General features: G+C 50.5%; 1 protein-coding gene and 1 long non-coding RNA gene across 3 annotated transcripts in view; both read left to right on the top strand.

Annotated features, from left to right (window-relative positions):
- The first annotated feature begins 836 nt into the window (after positions 1 to 836).
- On the top strand, positions 837 to 4386 carry LOC116953495 (uncharacterized). Its single transcript, XR_004404598.2, has 3 exons — positions 837 to 1687; positions 3492 to 3515; positions 4259 to 4386. It is a non-coding gene; the product is annotated as an uncharacterized LOC116953495 (long non-coding RNA).
- A 1068-nt stretch (positions 4387 to 5454) lies between these two features.
- LOC116953519 (thrombospondin-4-like) overlaps positions 5455 to 20647 on the top strand; it is a 40477-nt gene continuing 25284 nt past the window's right edge. Inside the window, exons 1-5 of one of the 2 annotated variants that reach the window (XM_076051870.1) lie at positions 5455 to 6772; positions 7415 to 7563; positions 8387 to 8527; positions 13035 to 13112; positions 16982 to 17134. In XM_076051870.1, the coding sequence (XP_075907985.1) occupies positions 6610 to 6772; positions 7415 to 7563; positions 8387 to 8527; positions 13035 to 13112; positions 16982 to 17134 (684 nt within the window). In that variant the 5' untranslated portion in view covers positions 5455 to 6609. Of the gene's footprint in view, positions 7564 to 8386; positions 8528 to 13034; positions 13113 to 16981; positions 17135 to 20647 lie in introns of both variants that reach the window. The other variant, XM_076051871.1, reaches the window with a different exon arrangement.

The following is a 20647-nucleotide window of genomic DNA, read 5'->3' as shown; positions in this document are numbered from 1 at the left end:
ACTTGGATGTGCGCCGTAACCGAACAGGGGGTGTGGAATGAGATGAGAGGATAGAAGCAACGTGAGAGCAAGACCACGTTTGCGTCTTAGAGACCGGTGTGCAATTTCGATTTAATGTTCATAGCCAGAAGCAACATTCCAGAGTACATTTTTCTTATTTGGATTCAACGGGAAATATTGAGTGTCAAATGTCGATAGAATCCCCATACGATGGTGACATTTCTGTCCAGCGTTTGTTTAGTCTCTGCGCTCTCTTCCACCACCACCTCAATCACAACTCTCACCCGCTATACTCACCTCCTACACTCACCACCAACCATCACGAATACCACCCACCATTGTAACTACCCACCATTGTAACTACCCAACATTGTAACTACCCACCATTGTAACTACCCAACATTGTAACCATCCAACATTGTAACTACCCAACATTGTAACTACCCACCATTGTAAACACCCACCATTGTAACCACCCACCATTGTAACTATCCAACATTGTAACTACCCACCATTGTAACTACCCACCATTGTAACCACCCACCATTGTAACTACCCAACATTGTAACTACCCACCATTGTAACTACCCACCATTGTAACTACCCACCATTGTAACCACCCACCATTGTAACTACCCAACATTGTAACCACCCAACATTGTAACCATCCAACATTGTAACCACCCAACATTGTAACTACCCAACATTGTAACTACCCACCATTGTAACTATCCAACATTGTAACTACCCACCATTGTAACTACCCACCATTGTAACTATCCAACATTGTAACTACCCACCATTGTGACCACCCACCATTGTAAACCACCCACCATTGTAACTACCAACCATTGTAACTACCCAACATTGTAACTACCCACCATTGTAACTACCCACTATCGTAACTACCCACCATTGTAACTACCCACCATTGTAACTACCCACCATTGTAACTACCCACCATTGTAACCACCCACCATTGTAACCACCCACCATCATTTACCACCACCACCACTACTACTACTCATCATCCACTAATCATCGCCACAACCATCACCCATTGCCACCCACTCGCATCGCCCACCACCAACTCAACTTGAAGCACAACCACGAACATCTACAAAACTTTACCACCCTCATCACCCCCACCACCCTCTACCAAAAAATACAAAGATCCCCCGTATAGCCTTTAACAAACTCTTGGGGCAAGTGCTGTTAGCGAGCGGCACCTATGAAGACCGGAACGGTACACGAGGGGGTGGGTGGACAGCACCACACCGGCCGTCTTTGTCTCCCCAGAGCTGATGTATACACACCGTGCCGAGTACTGAGTTTGAAAACTGACTTCTTTAGAGCAGCGTTTTGTGTTCAGTTTGTTGTCCTTCCCCCGCACCTCCGGTTAGCACGGTTGGCTACGTATGGTGTGAAAGAAGTTCAACGTGCATACTCATTGAAGGCTTAGTCAGCATAGGGACTGGAACCGGTTCCGATAATCGCCACTTATGTTGGCCGTGAGCGGGAACTCGGGTTGCCGGCGCCGTAACACAGCACGCTAACCTCGACGCGATCACTGCCTGGCAGGGCTCTCTGCAGGAGATGAAGCTGGTCCTGGGAGGGTCCCTCGCAACTGTTGCCAGTATGCAAGGTTGCTCGCATCAGGCAGATGACAACACACTGCTCAACACAGGTGGGACATTACAACTGTTGATCACCTTCTATCACCATCATCCCCATGACGTCCAGAAATGTGACGGTCAATTTGTCTCTGGCGCAAGAGTCGGTCTCGTCGCTCCATCCCCGTGGTGGCCGTCCTCTCGAGGACTCTCTCTGGTTGCCGTTCCGTCACCAGCCTAGTGCGGTGACCCTCGTGCCTGTATGTACATATGAATGTTGAACTTCTTTCGCACCGTGCGTAGCCAGCCGTCAAAATCGGAGGTCCCTGCTCCAGCAAAACTCAGCGCATCACCGACAGTGCTCGCGCCGCGCGGTGGGCTGTCCTAGCCCTCTTACTAACAGCCACACGTGATGTCTCCCATGTGCACTCTCCCTAACAGCCACACGTGATGTCTCCGATGTGCACTCTTCCTAACAGCCACACGTGATGTCTCCCATGTGCACTCTCCCTAACAGCCACACGTGATGTCTCCGATGTGCACTCTTCCTAACAGCCACACGTGATGTCTCCCATGTGCACTCTTCCTAACAGCCACACGTGATGTCTCCCATGTGCACTCTCCCTAACAGCCACACGTGATGTCTCCCATGTGCACTCTCCCTAACAGCCACACGTGATGTCTCCCATGTGCACTCTCCCTAACAGCCACACGTGATGTCTCCCATGTGCACTCTCCCTAACAGCCACACGTGATGTCTCCCATGTGCACTCTCCCTAACAGCCACACGTGATGTCTCCCATGTGCACTCTTCCTAACAGCCACACGTGATGTCTCCCATGTGCACTCTCCCTAACAGCCACACGTGATGTCTCCCATGTGCACTCTTCCTAACAGCCACACATGATGTCTCCCATGTGCACTCATCCCAACAGCTACACGTGATGTCTCCCATGTGCACTCTCCCTAACAGCCACACGTGATGTCTCCCATGTGCACTCTTCCTAACAGCCACACGTGATGTCTCCCATGTGCACTCTTCCTAACAGCCACACGTGATGTCTCCCATGTGCACTCTCCCTAACAGCCACACGTGATGTCTCCCATGTGCACTTGGTCACCCGTACGGACGTGCGCCCCTCTCTCTGGCTCCCGGTTTTAATTCCGAGCGAGCGTTTTGCCAGCGTGCTACTTTATACCCGCGTTACGTTTTATTTCGTGACATTTTAACTGTCAGCGCCGATGGTTCTGATCCGTACGCCACAGCTAGCAATGCGCGCTCATTGAGAACTTGCTATCCGTGGGGACCACGGTTCGCTGCGTCTCATTGCCCAGTTCGGTTTATCAAAACGCGTACCCACCCTGCTCCCCTTCGGCTCTATTTGATAACCTTCGATTATAATGTTACTGTGTATGTGCGCGCGTGTGGTTGTTTGCTCGGCTCTCATAGCCTCACCTGGCCAGGTGGCTCAGCGGCAGTGCAAACGGCTCGCAATTGGAAATGTTGCGAGTTCAACTCCCTCTGGGGTGGATGACTTGGCCCATCATCCCTCTGGGGCCGTTATAATAATCACCGCGTTGTAGTAAAGTCAACAGCGGTTGTTTTATGAGTTGCCTCGCCTCGCCCAAACCCCGTCATAGTAACGTGGAATTTCCACCACCGGCTCAGGGCTGTCTAGAGGAGATGAGCACCATTGCCTCTATGCTCATTTGAGCGGGAATCACTCTTGACTTTTCCACCGAAGACCCTAATGACATAATGGTCATCGTAGTGTTGACTTTCACAATGCGATATTAAAGAGTAGAGTTGATCCTTGAATGCAACACGATGTTATATTTAACCCGTCTTATACGTTGACGTTTTCTTTGTTTTCACAGTGTCATCAAATTCACGGACCTTAGGTGAGAAACAAATGTAAAATCTAATTTAAAAATTCCCTGTCACCACCGCTTCTTCCTCTCCTAGGCCAGAAGCCCCAATGTAGCGTGCGGTCGGCTGGTCCGAGTTTAGATGTCCGTGGGTTTTCTATTCTGTCTCTTCTCTATTGGCATCCACTGTCTTCTTACATCGAGACCCATGCACGTGCATGATCCGCAGACTTACAGAGATAATCAGAGACGTACACAGAGACTCACAGACTTGCATAAAGAAACAAAGAACGTGCATCTTCTTCTTCTAAGACATTGTTGCTTGGGGGTAGCTGCTCGGATGTTCTCTCTCCACCTGCTCCTCCGCCTCTTCTCTACTCACATCCACTCCGCTCATATCTCGTTCCACCGCATCCTCTTCACATCTCACATCATCACTTGTTCCGACAAGAATATTTACTAAATGCGAGCGTGTCATCCAACTGTCAAGGATCAAATGGTACGAGTCTGATTTTTTTCCAGCGGGCCAATCTATCGCACGCTCCGGAACTGAACGCAGTGGCGTTACCTCGGTGTATTTGTTTTGCATGATCCCCCAGGCTCGTGAGTGCCATTGCCGGTGTGCCGCGCTCTGTTCAAGCCGTGATTCTATCGGCGATGCGGGACCCGTTCCCTGCTTTTGCGAGCCGCGCAATGAAGTGACAACTGATGGACGTTGGCGCTGGCTGGGCCGGCTCGGCAGTTGAGGTTCTCTGTCCTCCGTCGCTCTCTTGCAGACGACCAGAGCGCCCGACTGCTGATCAATGAGATGGCGAAGCTCACACAAGTCTTGCGGGAGCTGCGTGAAAACGTCCAGCAGCAGGCACGCACCCCGCCTCGCACGCACCCAGCCACGCACCCCGCCTCGCACGCACCCAGCCACGCACCCCGCCTCGCACGCACCCAGCCACGCACCCAGCCACGCACCCCGCCATGCACCCCACCACGTGTTCACCCACGAACCCCGCCACACACCCCACCACGTGTTCACACCCCACCACGTGTTCACCCACGCACCCCACCACACACCCCACCACGTGTTCACCCACGAACGCCGCCACACACCCCACCACGTGTTCACCCACGCACCCCGCCACACACCCCACCACGTGTTCACCCACGCACCCCGCCACACACCCCACCACGTGTTCACCCACGCACTCCGCCACACACCCCACCACGTGTTCACCCACGAACCCCGCCACACACCCCACCACGTGTTCACCCACGAACCCCGCCACACACCCCACCACGTGTTCACCCACAAACCCCGCCACACACCCCACCACGTGTTCACCCACGCACCCCGCCACACACCCCACCACGTGTTCACCCACGCACCCCGCCACATACCCCACCACGTGTTCACCCACGCACCCCGCCACACACCCCACCACGTGTTCACCCACGAACCCCGCCACACACCCCACCACGTGTTCACCCACGAACCCCGCCACACACCCCACCACGTGTTCACCCACGAACCCCGCCACACACCCCACCACGTGTTCACCCACGCACCCCGCCACACACCCCACCACGTGTTCACCTACGCACCCCGCCACGCATGCCACAATTCCCCGGCCGCCCTCCTGTAACAGAATGGCTGCTTTCTATTGATGCAATATCCATATCATAGGGATAAAAGTGCAGCTCCGACAATGCTCGCTCACACCACTGCTGGCGGAAGGCCTCCGAAAGAGCGAACGCTCGATGTTATTTGGTCTACTCCTCCACGTGGACTGAAGGTGTTGGAAGAGACGGATCTACCCACGCTTTACCCCACCAAATCGGTGAACTGTGAAGAATCCATTTAACTCTTGTGGGTAGACAGAGGAGGCGACGGGGGGTTTATGAAACTGGCCCCCATTGTTTCAACTGCCGCGCCTGGAGATGGAATCGAACCGGCGACGTCTGGATTGCAAGTCCTGTGTGCAGCTCACCAATCCACTGCTGTCGCAGTAACCCCATTCATAGTAGTGTAATGACAGGGTGACACCTGCCGGCCTGTACGGGTCATTACGGTTATGGCTGCATTACATAATGCCTTATTAAAAGGGGTCCGTATCTGGGATATAGGTGAAGGGCGGAGTCAGTCGAGAAGCTCCGGGAACCATCCCGAAGGGTCTAGAAGGTTCTGGAAAGGGAGCGTGGCCAGAGGTGGAGCTTGGCCACGCCAGGCAGATATCAGGAGCCCCGAACGAGGTTCGGAGCTGTCGCGTGGGGTCTGGGTCCTGGCTGCGTCGCTGCTCGTCGTCGTCTCTTCGTCTTCGACCACGTGGCTGTTCTTCTGCAAGAGCAGCTCCATCGACGCCGCTGCGCTCGTCAACCAGAAGCCTTCTACTCGACGTGTGTCGGAAGTCGCTCACTGCAGTCGTAAGACATCTCCTAGCGCCACTGCTGAGCGGTACAACGTCAATACGCCCATCACCAATGACCATACTTCACCACGCTGGTCATTGGAGGTTGCTGAATCCGCAGAGCATTGTATATGAGGACATAGAAGCACAGAAAGACAAAGCAAGTTACTTTGAATTATACAATAGCTTAGGTGCACTGTGGTGCAGTGGTTAGTGCACTGGACTTGTAGTCTAGAGATCGATGGTTAGATTCAATTTCCTGGCGTGGCATTTGAAACAATGAGGCAAGTTTCTCAAAATCACTCCGTGCATCTCTGTCCACCCAGGAATATAAATACTCATCGATTTGGAGGTTGTAGTGGTAGAGTAATGTGTGGGGAATCCCACGAGTTCCAGGATAGATGTCTGTTCAGTATGGAAGAGTAGGCCAAATATCCACTAAAGTGAAAGCCCCTTCCGTCAGTAGTGGCGTGAGCGAGAAATCTCAGAGCTGCGCCTTTATCTTTAGCCGTCACCGAAGCGCATCAAGTTGAACTGACGGCTCTACGTGCACACGAAGGCGGTCCCTACTCGGGAGAAAGGAATCCCATTACATTGAGGCAACACATTTGGTTCGGGTCGGCAGCGGGGAGCTGCAGTCTTTGTCACTTGGCTCAATGCGAGTAAACGTTTATAATGGACAGACAGACGGAGGGAGGTGATGGATGGATTGAAAGCCGGCGCTGAATATGCTCGGAATGCCTCTCTTTGTGTTGTTGTTTTTTGTTGTTTTTGTCGTCGTATTTAATAACGTGCCGCTTTTATTCATCTCTCTCTCTCTCCCCACCTTCTCCGTGCAGATAACAGAAATGGCTCTGCTAAAAAATGTGATCCAAGGGTGCAGAGCGTGCGGTGAGGTTTAAACGGCTCCCTGTGATCCTCACGCTCGCTCGCAGCCCGGCAAACGTCGTCGGCATCGCCCCCTTGTCATTCCTTTCCCTCTCTCGTCACCTTTATCCCATGTGTGCTATCGCAGGGGTCGTAGTACAAGGTGACAACAGAATGCCCTTCTGTCCGTCATCTCTCTGCTTAAAATTTGTATTTTATTTTAGTCCATCGTGTATATATGTTAAACTTCTTTCGCACCGTACGCAGCTAACCGTGCTAATCGTAGGTGTGGGTGAAGGACTGCAAACTAAACACAAACACAGTTCGAAAAAATGAGTTTTCAATCGAAATGTAAAAGTGCATAGCTTCATTAGCTTCTTAATATCGGAAGGAAGAGCGTTCCAGACGGCCGGATGGGAGTAAAACAGTCCCTAGGGTAGGGCGAATCGGGGCGACTGGCCCAGGCCCCGCGCTTTCAGGGGACCCGCGCATTAACGTCACGGTGTCAGATGGCTGCGAGGGGTCCCACAAGCTGTGATTTGCCACGGGCCCCGCACCCCCGATGGACGGCCCTGCATGGGAGCGTCGGTGTGAGCCATGACGATGACGACGATCGGTGATTGATGAGAATGCGTGGCCGACCGGATGGCCCCGCTCATGTCGCAGACGCTGGGGTTGACTCGGGGAGGCTGCGGTGCGACAGGCAGCCGTGTTCCCGCGGCGTCGCGTGCACCGACACGGAGCACGGATTCCGCTGCGGGCCCTGCCCGGACGGCCTCACCGGGGACGGAGTGCGGTGCACCGATGTGGACGAGGTCACTACCCTCCCACCCAATTACCCCCCACACACCCACCCCCTACCCACCCACCCTACCCCCCCCCCCTACCCACCACACCCCACATCCACCACCTCCCACACCCACCACCTCCCCCACCCACCACACCCACCACCTCCCCCACCCACCCAACCACCCCCCCACCCAACCACCACACCCACCACAACCCCCACCCAACCACCCCCCCACCCAACCAGCCCCCCCACCCAACCACCCCCCCCACCCAACCACTCCCCCCACCCACCACACCCCACACCCACCACACCCCACACCCACCACACACCCCACACCCACCACCCCCCTACCCTCCACCCCACACCCAACTACCACCCCCACCCACCACACCCCACACCAACCACACCCTCCACCCAACCACCCCCCCACTCTACCCCCCACCCACCACACCCCCCACCCAACCACCCCCCCACCCACCACACCCCCCACACCCACCACACACCCTACACCCACCGCCCCCCCTACCCTCCACCCCACACCCAACCACCACCCCCCACAACCACCAAACCCCCTACCCACCACCTCCCCTACCCCCCATCACACACCACGCCCCCACCCACAACCCGCCCCCACCCAACCCCAGCACCAACCCACCCACTAATCAATCTATCCACCCACCCGACGACCCGCACACCCAACCACCCACCCACTAATCAATCCAACCACCCACCTGCTCATCAATCTAACCACCCACCCGCCAAATTACCCTACCAACCCAACCCACCGTGAATTGATGTCCGCTGCTAAAAGCCCACGTGAACGACACCGCGCTGACTCTAATCTGCAGTGCGCGGGGGCCAAGCCCTGCTTCGTGGGGGTGGAGTGCTCGAACGCGTTCCCGGGCTACGAGTGTGGGCCCTGTCCCGCGGGCTACACGGGCACAGCCACCTCGGGGCTCGGCCTAGCCCAGGCGAATGCCCGGCCCCAGGTGAGCTGACGCGAGCGAGCGAGCGAGTGAGCGAGCGAGCGAGCTTGCTGTCAGCCGCTCGTGATTAAATCGAGTAGAATCAATCGATGTTTTCATGCTAGACATCATTGACTCTGCGCATAAAAAAGATCGCATTAAGATAGTTTTTTTTGTCAAGTTAATTAGGTTCATTAAATTAGAAATTAATAGAGTATTGATTGACATGCAATAAACACTCTCAGCTGGGCACATGAAAGGTTTTAACCTCATGTGGATAAAGTGGCCAAGTGGAGCAAGCACGTGGGAGCGTGTGGGCGGCAGCCTGGAGCAGTGGCGACACGCGCCCCTCGCAGCAACGCGCGCCTCGGTTCGATTCCCGACTCGGGCGTCTTTATGTGTGTGGCGTTTTTGTGTTCTCCCATTGTTTTTTAGAGAATGAGTGGAGTCTGTATTTTTGACTTTAAACTTTCCTGACTGCAGGAATTCATATTCTTGGTTCTTTTTGGTAAAGTCACGTAGATGAAGGCCGCTTATGTTATAAACGTCGTTATATATTATTTTTCGATTTAAAGCTTTCGTGACTGCAAGGATTCATCTTCTTGGTTCTTTCGGTAAAGTCACGTAGAATGAGAATAAAACAATAAAACAAAAATAAGACAATAAAATTCTCACGACGTTTCGGCCACAACACAAGTAGCCTTCTTCAGGTGAAGAGACAGGTCTGTACGGAAGACAGAGCTCGAATGGACGCCGTCATGTATGGACAGCGTTTATTAAGCTGTGTGGGCGGAGTTAAAACATGAGTCTGTACGTTACCAGCATCACCTCCGGAGAGGGGGAGGGAGGGGGGGCTGGGGACACAGGCAGAGGGGAAGAAAAAGACTAAAGAAAAAGTGAGCAGGTATAGCAAGGTACGATGTTGTGTCCTGAGCAGCTTCATGACCATGCTATAAACTGGACTTCTATACAGTACAATATTAAATCTTCAAATCTAAACTACATGGTATAACATCATATCATAGACAAATTCCACCTTTGAATTATACAATGCGTTACTTTACACTACCCTATACTTTAGATTATAAACTATTTGACTTGTGATATTACACTGTGTCTTATTATATGAACCCAACTATATACCACACTGCTGTATATTCACTATGCAATTACGATGCTATATATCTACTCACCTGATATCGACAATCAAGGGCATTTCCCTGTCCGGAGACGACCTGCTTGTCAGTTTTGATGTGGTGTCCTTATTCACCAAAGTTCCGGTACCTGACACCATCGCAATCATTAAAGACCTGGTTCATCAAGGACTGCATACTGATGTACCCCCTCTGGTGAGACATTGCTTAACCAACACATACTTCACCTGGAATGGAACTTTCTACAAACAGACTGATGACATCCCAATGGACTCCCCCATATCTCCAGTTGTAGTCAACGTGTTCATGGAAAATTTTGAAACTGACGCCATCCAGACTGCCACTCTACGCCCGACCTTATGGAAGAGGTATGTAGATGACACCTTTGTTATCTGGCCACATGGACTACCTGCTCTAGACCAATTCCTCGACCACATCAACTCCATACACCCAGCCATCAGATTTATCATGGAGGTCGAAAAAGAAGGCAAGCTACCCTTTTTGGATGTCTTAATTAAAAGGAGACCTGATGGTTCAATGAGCCACTCGGTCTACAGGAAAGCGACCCATACGGATGCTTACTTAAAACCGGATTCCCACCACCATCTATCCCAGAAGAACTTCCTCATCAAGACTCTGCACCAAAGAGCCCAATGCATTTCCGACCAGGATCACATTGCCAGTGAATTCAAACACGTACACCAAGCTCTCAAGGCTAATGGTTACTCCGACTACACAATCCGCAAAGCCATCACTCCAGTCATGAAGAAGGATCCCCTTGTGGAGCCATTCAAAACCATCATCACCTTACCCTACATTGCGGGGGTCACAAAAAAGATCTCCAAAATCCTGAACAAACACAAGATCCAGGTCCGATTCAACACAGTACATAAAATCCGTGATCTGGTTCCATCTGTAAAAGATACTGTTCCAGACATACAGTGCCCGGGCGTTTACAAACTAAAGTGCCTCTGTGGTAGCAGCTACATTGGAGAAACCAAACGACATATCTCGGACCGCATCCGCGAACATAAAGCAGACTTGAAACACGGTAGGACTAACACCTCTGCCGTGGCAGATCACTGTTATAATTCAGTGGGCTCACATGACATTGACTTCGCCAAGACGGAGTTCTTTGCAAGCCAACCGGCTACCATGAGAGATTCGTTCATGAGGCAATCCACATATACAAGCACAGAGACAATTTCAACCGAGGAGATAGATTCTGGCTTAGTAACCATTGGAAAGATGTTTTAAACCATTCCGGTTCTTAATTGATTGTATTTCACGGTGACTTTCAGACCACAGCCCTTTCGCTGACACTGCCTCTTAATACTTCTCACACCACGGTCAATAGTATGGTTTATAACATGTAGTATAATAATTAATAGTATAACATTATAATATTTAACAGAACTCATAAGGCAATATATAGCATCGTAATTGCATAGTGAATATACAGCAGTGTGGTATATAGTTGGGTTCATATAATAAGACAGTGTAATATCACAAGTCAAATAGTTTATAATCTAAAGTATAGGGTAGTGTAAAGTAACGCATTGTATAATTCAAAGGTGGAATTTGTCTATGATATGATGTTATACCATGTAGTTTAGATTTGAAGATTTAATATTGTACTGTATAGAAGTCCAGTTTATAGCATAGTCATGAAGCTGCTCAGGACACAACATCGTACCTTGCTATACCTGCTCACTTTTTCTTTAGTCTTTTTCTTCCTCTCTGCCTGTGTTCCCCCCCCCCTCTCCCCCTCTCTGAAGTTTGATCGGGCTCTTGTTCTGACTCCGCCCACCCTGCTTGATAGACGCGTTCTTTGCATTCCTCTCTGCCTGTGTTCCCCCTCCCTCCCCCTCTCTGGAGGTAATGCTTGTAACGTACAGACTCATGTTTTAACTCCGCCCACACAGCTTAATAAACGCTGTCCATACATGACGGCGTCCATTCGAGCTCTGTCTTCCGTACAGACCTGTCTCTTCACCTGAAGAGTGCCACTTGTGTTGTGGCCGAAACGTCGTGATAATTTTATCGTCTTTTTTATTCTCATTCTACGTGACTTTACCGAAAGAACCAAGAATATATATTATATTTTGTTATCTTATATTTTCTATCTACGTGACTTTATCGAAAGAACCAAGAACATGGAATCTGTATGTTCTCCCCTTGTTCTGCAGACAGTGAATGTGTCTGAGTGAGTGTGAGTGAGTGGAGTCTGTATGATCCCTCCCCCTGTTCTGCATGGTTTTCCTCCGGCTTCCTTCCATGATTAAAAAAAAACCCACTTCCACCCCGCACAATTGAATTGCAGCCCCGTACTGTACACCACACACGAACGAGCGCGAGCGACAGTCACGACGCACCGCCACTCTCACAAAACGGCGCAACAAGCAATGGGCGAGCGACGGCGGCATCGCGAAACTCCGAGCCACAACGCGTCTTTACTGCCTCGTGGTGATTCACTGGTTTTTGTTATTATCTCGGAGTGAACCGGCAGGTAATTAGCGCAAGTTAAAATAAAAAAAAAATCTTAAAACCTTTGGGACCCTGTGGTCACCCAGAAGGGAACAATGGAATATATCTGACGACATCGCAACTGGCGATTAACAAATACGAAGGGGGGGAGGCATTGTCACAGGGGCCCCACTCCTCCGCTCCTGACGCTTCACGCAGCTGATTCGCCACCTCGGTGTAGGCTGACAGCTGTTGCTCTACTTCAACATCAGCCATGCGAAGAAAATGTGAACCTAGAAACTGTATTTAGTTCTGACTTATTTAAGGGGCGCCACGCTGGCGAGATGTCACCTTCCTCGCCTGGTCAGCACGAGGTCGGAGGTTCGACCCCGAACCTGACGCCTCCTGCTGCTGCTGCTGTATATTTGGAGTGTGCGCCTCTCTCTCCCCGTGTTCGTGTGGATTTTTTCTCCGGATCCTCCGTATTTTTTCTACACATTTAGAAACAACATGGATTTAGATTATTTTGATGATTTGGGGCTGCTCTAAATTTCCACGTGATAAGCCACTTCGTTGAGCTATCACTTGTGGCCACGTCGCTTGTGAAAAAGAGCTACATGCCTCAGTGGGCCTTACCTGGTAAGATAAAACATTGTTTAGATTTATTTGTATGTTTACCTTTCCTATAATTTGCACTCCTGTCGTGTTTTGTATTTGTTGTAACGTTCTGACCTGCCCTTATTGGACATCTGTGAAAAGAGCTTCATAGCTCATCGGATTCCTCTAATAAATATAAATATCTTGATTCTGACAAAAACGAAGAAGCGCAACTTCGTAACGTTTGCGTTTCTTCGCGTTGCTTTGTGCTCAGCTTTGTCGTCTTGTGCTCAGCTTTGTCGTCTTGTGCTCAGGTTTGTCACGACATCGACGAGTGCCACGACGGGAAAAACGGCGGCTGCGTGGACAACTCCATCTGCATTAACACCAAGGTGAGTGAGCTCACCAACACCATCACCAAGGTGAGTGAGCTCACCAACACCATCACCAAGGTGAGGGAGCTCACCAACACCATCACCAAGGTGAGTGAGCTCACCATCACCATCACCAAGGTGAGTGAGCTCACCAACACCATCACCAAGATGAGTGATCTCACCAACACCATCACCAAGGTGAGTGAGCTCACCAACACCATCACCAAGGTGAGTGAGCTCACCAACACCATCACCAAGGTGAGTGAGCTCACCAACACCACCATCAAGGTGAGTGAGCTCACCATCACCATCATCAAGGGGAGGGAGCTCACCATCACCAAGGTGAGTGAGCTCACCAACACCAAGGTGAGTGAGCTCACCATCACCATCACCAAGGTGAGTGAGCTCACCATCACCAAGGTGAGTGAGCTCACCAACACCATCACCAAGGTGAGTGAGCTCACCAACACCATCACCGAGGTGAGTGAGCTCACCAACACCATCACCGAGGTGAGTGAGCTCACCAACACCATCACCAAGGTGAGTGAGCTCACCAACACCAAGGTGAGTGGGCTCACCAACACCATCACCGAGGTGAGTGAGCTCACCAACACCATCACCAAGGTGAGTGAGCTCACCAACACCATCACCAAGGTGAGTGAGCTCACCAACACCATCACCAAGGTGAGTGAGCTCACCAACACCATCATCAAGATGAGTGAGCTCACCAACACCATCACCAAGGTGAGCGAGCTCACCCACACCATCACCAAGGTGAGTGAGCTCACCAACACCATCACCAAGGTGAGTGAGCTCACCAACACCATCACCAAGGGGAGTGAGCTCACCAACACCATCACCAAGGGGAGTGAGCTCACCAACACCATCACCAAGGTGAGTGAGCTCACCATCACCATCACCAAGGTGAGTGAGCTCACCCACGCCATCACTAAGGTGAGTGAGCTCACCCACGCTATCACCAAGGTGAGTGAGCCACCCACGCCGACACCACGGCGAGAAGGGACGATGGCCGATGGTCAAGAGTAATAACGAAGCGGTGGCCAAGGAATGGAATGCATCCGAGAGCTCAAACAATGTGGAGATGGAACGATGAGAATGAATGTGCAGGTGGTTATGGATGGATTGTTTTATCGCGCTTGGGGAGGCTTTCATCCAGCAGTGGATTGATCTTCGCTGTTTTTCGCGATGAGGAACGTTCCCATTGTATTCTATGAACACTTTTTTTAATGTAATTAGGTAGTGAATTTAATTGAATTGGCTCAAATTATGTTTTCGTGCTTAAATTTACATTTACAGTCAATAGGATGAAATGTATGGTGTTCTGCGTATGTATGTTTAACTTATTTTGCACCGTACATAGCCAACCGTGCTCATCGGAGGTGCGGAGGAAGGATAATTGTAGGTGCGGGTGAAGGACAAATACACAACGTGGACTAACACTCTCCCGTAGCGCGGCGTTGTCCACCGCACATGTTCCTCCTGGGAGTTTTGCCGTGCCCCTAATCCTGAGGTCTTAATACCCCTCGCATTCTCCGCAAGGGCCCAGATTATCCTGCCAGAGGGCCAGGGTTTAGATAATTCAGAGGGGTTCGACGGGCGGATTGGCGTCCCAGGGAATTTAAAATTTGGCTTTGATTTAACGTTGATTTATCTTTGCAATTTTTTTTTCAATTCCAGCATTGCTTTGTTGTGCGCATTTTTGTTTTCATCTCAATTGCTTATCCGAAGCTTGTCATTTAAGCCTATAATATAAAAATACACTTTCAAACGTAGGCTGTTGCAACAGATATTATTATTATAATTGGTTTCTTTTGGCTTAGATCGTGGAGGTTTAATGCCAATTTGCTTGAAACCCTCCACCACCCGACAATTAAATGAATTTGTCATGTGGAAAAATATACAAATTAATTTGGTTTCTTATCGAAACCGGGGGAGGAAAGTAGAAATATTAAATTTTATTTGATGGCTCTGTCGGGTGGTGAAAGGTTATCATTAAATCTTGGCGTGATACCTACACAGTAATCTAAGCCAACAATTAATCAAAATCAAATGCAATTAAACGCAAAAACCAGAGCATTGGGGAAAATGCGGCAATGCTAAAATGTGAGATTCCACTCGCGTCGTCTGACTTTTACCATTTCAGTGACCCAGGTCACTGTCGCGAATTCGACTCGAACCCTGTCCTCTGGAGTTCTCACGATGGTTACACAAAATACTCTTCAACCCCGACTCGCGCATTCACAATCACCAGTGCATTCGCGACCTAACTATTGACCGCAGCTGCTATGCTCAACATCATCATCAGCCGTGATCTATACACTGCTGGATGAACGCCTGCCCAATCTGCCGCCACCTCTCGCACTCCCGCGATGGAGCAACACACCCAGTTCCTGCACATGAACTGAATGCAACGCTCCACTTCCTCGAACGACCCAGCGGCTGTGGTTTGCACGCGACGGGCATGGTGTATGTACGTTGAACTTCTTTTGCACCGTACGTAGCCAACAGCCCTAATCGCAGATGCGGGGGAAGGACAACAAACTAAACACGAAAAAACAGTTCTAAAGAAAAGAACATTCAATATAGATTTTAAAATGCATAGCTCCAGTGCAGACGGCCTCAGAAGCGCAGTGACCATCTTTGTTCGATGGCGAGCCAATAGAAAATGGTGGGGCTTGGCCATACTTCAGCACGCTGGACAGCGCCAGATTCTCGTGTCTCACTGAGCACGGGGCTGCTATCAAGTTATTGACCTACTCGGGCTTAAGTGGCCCTTCAGCCTCTTTGCCCCGCCCTCGCCATTAATTTCCGATATTTAGCGCTAGACGCAGTTGTTGTCGCGGCATGTCTTGTGCTGTCTTGTGCTCGATGCAAATACGCGGAGTCAAGACACACACTGCGGGTGTATTCCCTGTGTGCGGTACGCGCCGTCTGCCTCACAGCGGACGTTTAATATCACGTGACGTGACTCGAACAAGACGAGGCCAGCGTGTGCCAGCCTCGCGAACCAAATGTGCCACAACAACAAACAACAACTACTAATAACTGAATTAGGAAACACAACTATCATCACCCTCCCATAGCGAAAACTTGGCAGGAAGCTCCCGGAACACCGACAATATGCAGCTCAACGAAGCAGTCCTAGCTAAACAAGCGCAACAATTATGAGAATACATACAATATACAAATGTATAATTATCACAATGAATTAATATACTACGCGTTTAATAACGCGCCAGCTCGTATTATTTCAGCTCACTGCTAAGTTGAAGAATAATGCTCACGATGCGCGACCTTTTGCTTGGAGCTGTGCCACGCGTCTTCAGGGACATGCAATATGTCACGGTAGAATCCAGGAAATCGGGATGTAAATTACGTTTAACTTAACACCTCTGTGCCAAGGGACATTACTGTGCAGGGTGGTTCAGATTTCTTGTGACCCACAATTAATTGACCCTTAACATTTTTTCCCTTTGCATATTAATGTCTGTTTTAAATAAACCTTACTTAAAAGCATATAAAGTTTTGGAGAATTAAATGGGGGTCACAAAACATCTGGGCCATCCCGTAGATGTTTAGAGTGTTTGGCTGTGATATATTTGGACGTGATAAGCCACTTCGCTGAGCTATCATTTGTGGCCAGGTCGCTTCTGAAAAAGAGCGATATAGCTTAGCCTTACCTGATGAAATAAAACATGGTTTGATAGTTTAATGTATATAAGAATGTATGTTGGAATTATTTCGCACCGTACGTAGCCAACCGTGCTAATCGTGGGTGGTAGACGCTGGCAGCTCGTGGAGCCAGGGTGAAGGACGCTAACGAGGCCACGCTTTTCCGCACTTGCCCTCCCGTCGCGTGCGAGCAGGGGTCATTCCAGTGTGGGCCCTGCGGGGACGGGTTCGTGGGAGACCAGAGGGTCGGGTGTCGGCGTGGGCACGGCTGTTCCGGGGCCCACAGAGCGCCCTGCAATGAGCAGGGCGTGTGCGTCACCACCGACAACGGATCCACCTCCTGCCAAGTAAAGATTGCAGTGCAAATCACAATCAGCAGCACCGTCATCATCAGCACCACCAGGGCCTCATGTCTCACTGAATATCTACCAGCCTGTGACAGAATCGGACGGATTTCGTCCGATTGTCGTCAGATCTCGAAAGCTAAGCAGGGCCGAGTCTGGATAGTCGCGCTTGGATGTGTGGCCAAGCGTGCGGACGAGGCAGGTGCAGACGGAAGCGCTGTGTGCAGGCGTGGGCAGTGCATTGAAATCCTTTGTTCTGCCCTCTCACCCCACCCCACCTTCAAGTCGCAGTGACAAACGTGGTGATGTATGGTCACGGTTCCCACCTGATGTGGAGAGGCCCAAATCCGAAGGTGCAGCCCCGAAATGTCTTGCCCACGTCACTGACGACAGAAAGGCCTCCCCTGGAGGGCGTTGTGGCCGCCTCTGCTGTGCTGAGCCGACTTGGACGAGGTGAGATGGCCCACACTTTACCCCACCACACGCGACCCGCCAATTCGTTAACGCTGCTTGGTGGACACGGGCATTGGTGAGGTTAAATAAACTTGCACAGTTGAGAACGTGAACTTGCGACCTCCGCAGGTCGCAAGTTCACTCACCGTGGCAGCCGGGGCAGCTTCCCGAGCTCAGTGAGGTAAATAAGCGTCACGTTCTATCTACAGCCATGGCTTCTTCTCACGCTATCTCCTCGGCATATCCAGCGCTCACACGGCAGCTCACACGGAACATCCAAGCCCGATCTTCCCAGCTGGTGTGCGCCCGCCTTTTCCCGCCTTTGCCCGCTGATCAGTCCCGTCCGTCCGCCCGCACACAGAGGCAACGACCGACCCCCCCCACCCCCCCGATAGACGGCAGGGGCAAGGATGCTGCCCCCCCCCCCCCCCATGACTGTCGTGGGCAACAGACTCGACTCGCGATGCGAAGGTCGCCGCGTCATCTCCCGCCGTGGCACTTGGGGCGAAGCTGCGCGAGTTTCCTCAAATGTCGCCCGGCTCTTTGTCCGCCCAGAAGTCTCAAGTGGTGCGCCAGAGTTACATCGATTGGGTGGCCAGCACCACGCCCGGCTGCCTTTGCCTCCCGAGTGGCGATGTTTGCACACCACACCAAATACTTATTTGAGGCTGAGTCAACCTAGGTGAGGCCTAGGACCGGTTCAAATAATCGTCACTGGTGTTGGCCGTGAGCAGGAATCGAACTCGGATTGCCGGGTTTGGAATGCAGCGCGCTAACCGCGACACGACCGCTCCCCACACTCACACAACAGCAATCATTGCCCCCTACTGGCAGCAGACGATTACTCCACTCTCGCAAATGTGACTCCGTCCTGTTCGCGAGTTCTCACCTGGCTAAACAACAGAAACTTAACTTGAAACGTGATTATAGCTGACAAAGGGACATGCACACGATGCACACAATGAAAAGAGAGGAACACTCCCCCCTTGGATCTGAGAATGATTTCCCATATCCGTGAGCTCTAACATATATTTTTTTCATTTCCAATTGTGCCATTGCCATCAAATCTCAGACTGAATTATGTTCTGCAGAATAAGTTATCATTGAACCACTGCTGAAATCCCTGTCAGCGAACTCTATTCCACACACTGAGGATGCTGCTCTTTCTCACCTGTCCTGCTATTGAGACGTTCATCGCATGCAAATCAAACCGAAATACATATTTTTTTCCATTCTCACGCTAGAATTGCTATCATCATATTAACCAAATGTACAAGTGGTCATTGGTGACCGGACTGAGACCATCAACTCACTGCACTTGAGAACTCAATTTCACTACAGTCGGTGGATAAAACCAGGATTTGAACCCAAGTTACAGTGGTGTCGGCTCAGTGCTCTGGGCCCTCTGCTCAGTGGGCTTTACCTGGTTAAATAAAATAATTTATCTACGTGACTTTACTGAAAGAATAATTTGATTTGTAAATTATTTTTAGTGAATTGCTGTACCTTTCCTATAGTTTGCACTCCGATCGTGTTTTTGTGTTGTTGTTGTATCGTTCTCACCCGCCCCGAATGGACATCTGTGAAAATGAGCTTTGAAGCTCATTTGATTCCTCCACTATAAATACATATCCTGATTCTCAACGAACCCAGCTCTGAGAATGTAAGGCTGTGCGTGTGGATAGATGGGGAAGCTACGCGAGCAACCTGAGCAGCCCCGCACGATGGCCATGCTCGTGGGTGACGTGAACATTTAATAAAAAATGTGAATGTCATTTAAACCGCACTTCAAATTGACGAGAATGTAACCAGGGTCACCAAACTCCAAACCACGACCCCCCCACTGACCTAGCCCGCAGCTCCCAAGTGTTCTTTAAGCCGTCACCTCCATTTGACACTAAAATAATTACCTCATCAAATCTCGTCCGGTGCAAGTAATAAATCACGTGCGGTTTTTTTTTGCAAATGTGACAAATGCCGCAGATACTAAGCGTGAGATTTAATCCCACATTCCCAAAGGGGGATCTCGCTGAGAACAGTGACGCGGTTGTCAATCGAAAAACTTGATTTAGCGATACGGTAATATACCGTTTATCATGCCCCACCGTCGTTATTCTACCTCATTATCATCATGGATTCCGAGATGCCTGGCTCAACCCCCGTGCTGCAGTGCACACAAAAACAAATATCCCCCGAGTGGCCTACATGGGCTGCAGGGGCAAGTGCTGTTAGCAAGCACCTATGGGATGAGTATAAACTACAAACGATAAATAATTGTCATTTACCAGGTAAGGCCACACTGAGCTATATCGCTCTTTCCCAGAAGCGACCTGGCCACAAATGATAGCTCAACGAAGTGGCTTGTGTAAACATTTATATCAGCTAAATACTCTAAACGCGTGTTTCTAAATGTGGAGGGAAAAAACGGAGGATCCGGAGAAAAGTCCATGCGACCACGGGGAGAGAACATGCAATTTCAAAATATACAGGCGCCAGGGTCGGGATTCAACCCACGCGTCCTTCATACCAGGCGAGGTAGTTATCGTCTCGCCACCGTGGGTGTGATCAGAACCACGTCCTACCGTATTTGTGTCCCCAGTGCTGATGTTTACACGACACAAGGTGAGTCATTTAAAGGTTGAATCGATCTAGGAGACACCCAAGACCGTTTAAGATAATTGCCGCTCATGTTCGCTGTACCCGGGAATTGAACTCAGGTCTCTGGGTTCATAGCACAGGGTGCTCACGACTACCCTACCACTGGCCACTAGTGCTGCATACAAACATATATGACAAATATCCCCATAATAGCCTTTCCGTTTCGCGAAAGTGGCATTAGCGAGCACCGATTAAGGTTGTTGGCATGTACCACTGCCAACTTGTACCATGTTTGGAGCCGGATCACCCGGAGAACACCGACACGTGGGAGGGCAGCAACACTCTGTCCCATACAGATGGAACATATGGGAGTCCGCATTTGCTGTGCCGCCTTCTCCTGGCGAGCCAGGGTATGGCACCTCCTAGATGTCCACAGAAAGGAAGTTTCACATTTGTGCGGTGATC

The sequence above is a fragment of the Petromyzon marinus genome, chromosome 52 (assembly GCF_048934315.1).
Source record: "Petromyzon marinus isolate PM22_M1 ecotype Great Lakes invasive population chromosome 52, UKy_Petmar_22M1.pri1.0, whole genome shotgun sequence".
Taxonomy (NCBI): Eukaryota; Metazoa; Chordata; class Hyperoartia; order Petromyzontiformes; family Petromyzontidae; genus Petromyzon; species Petromyzon marinus.
The sequence above is the reverse complement of the archived record's forward strand: the minus strand, read 5'-3'. Positions and strand labels throughout refer to the sequence as shown.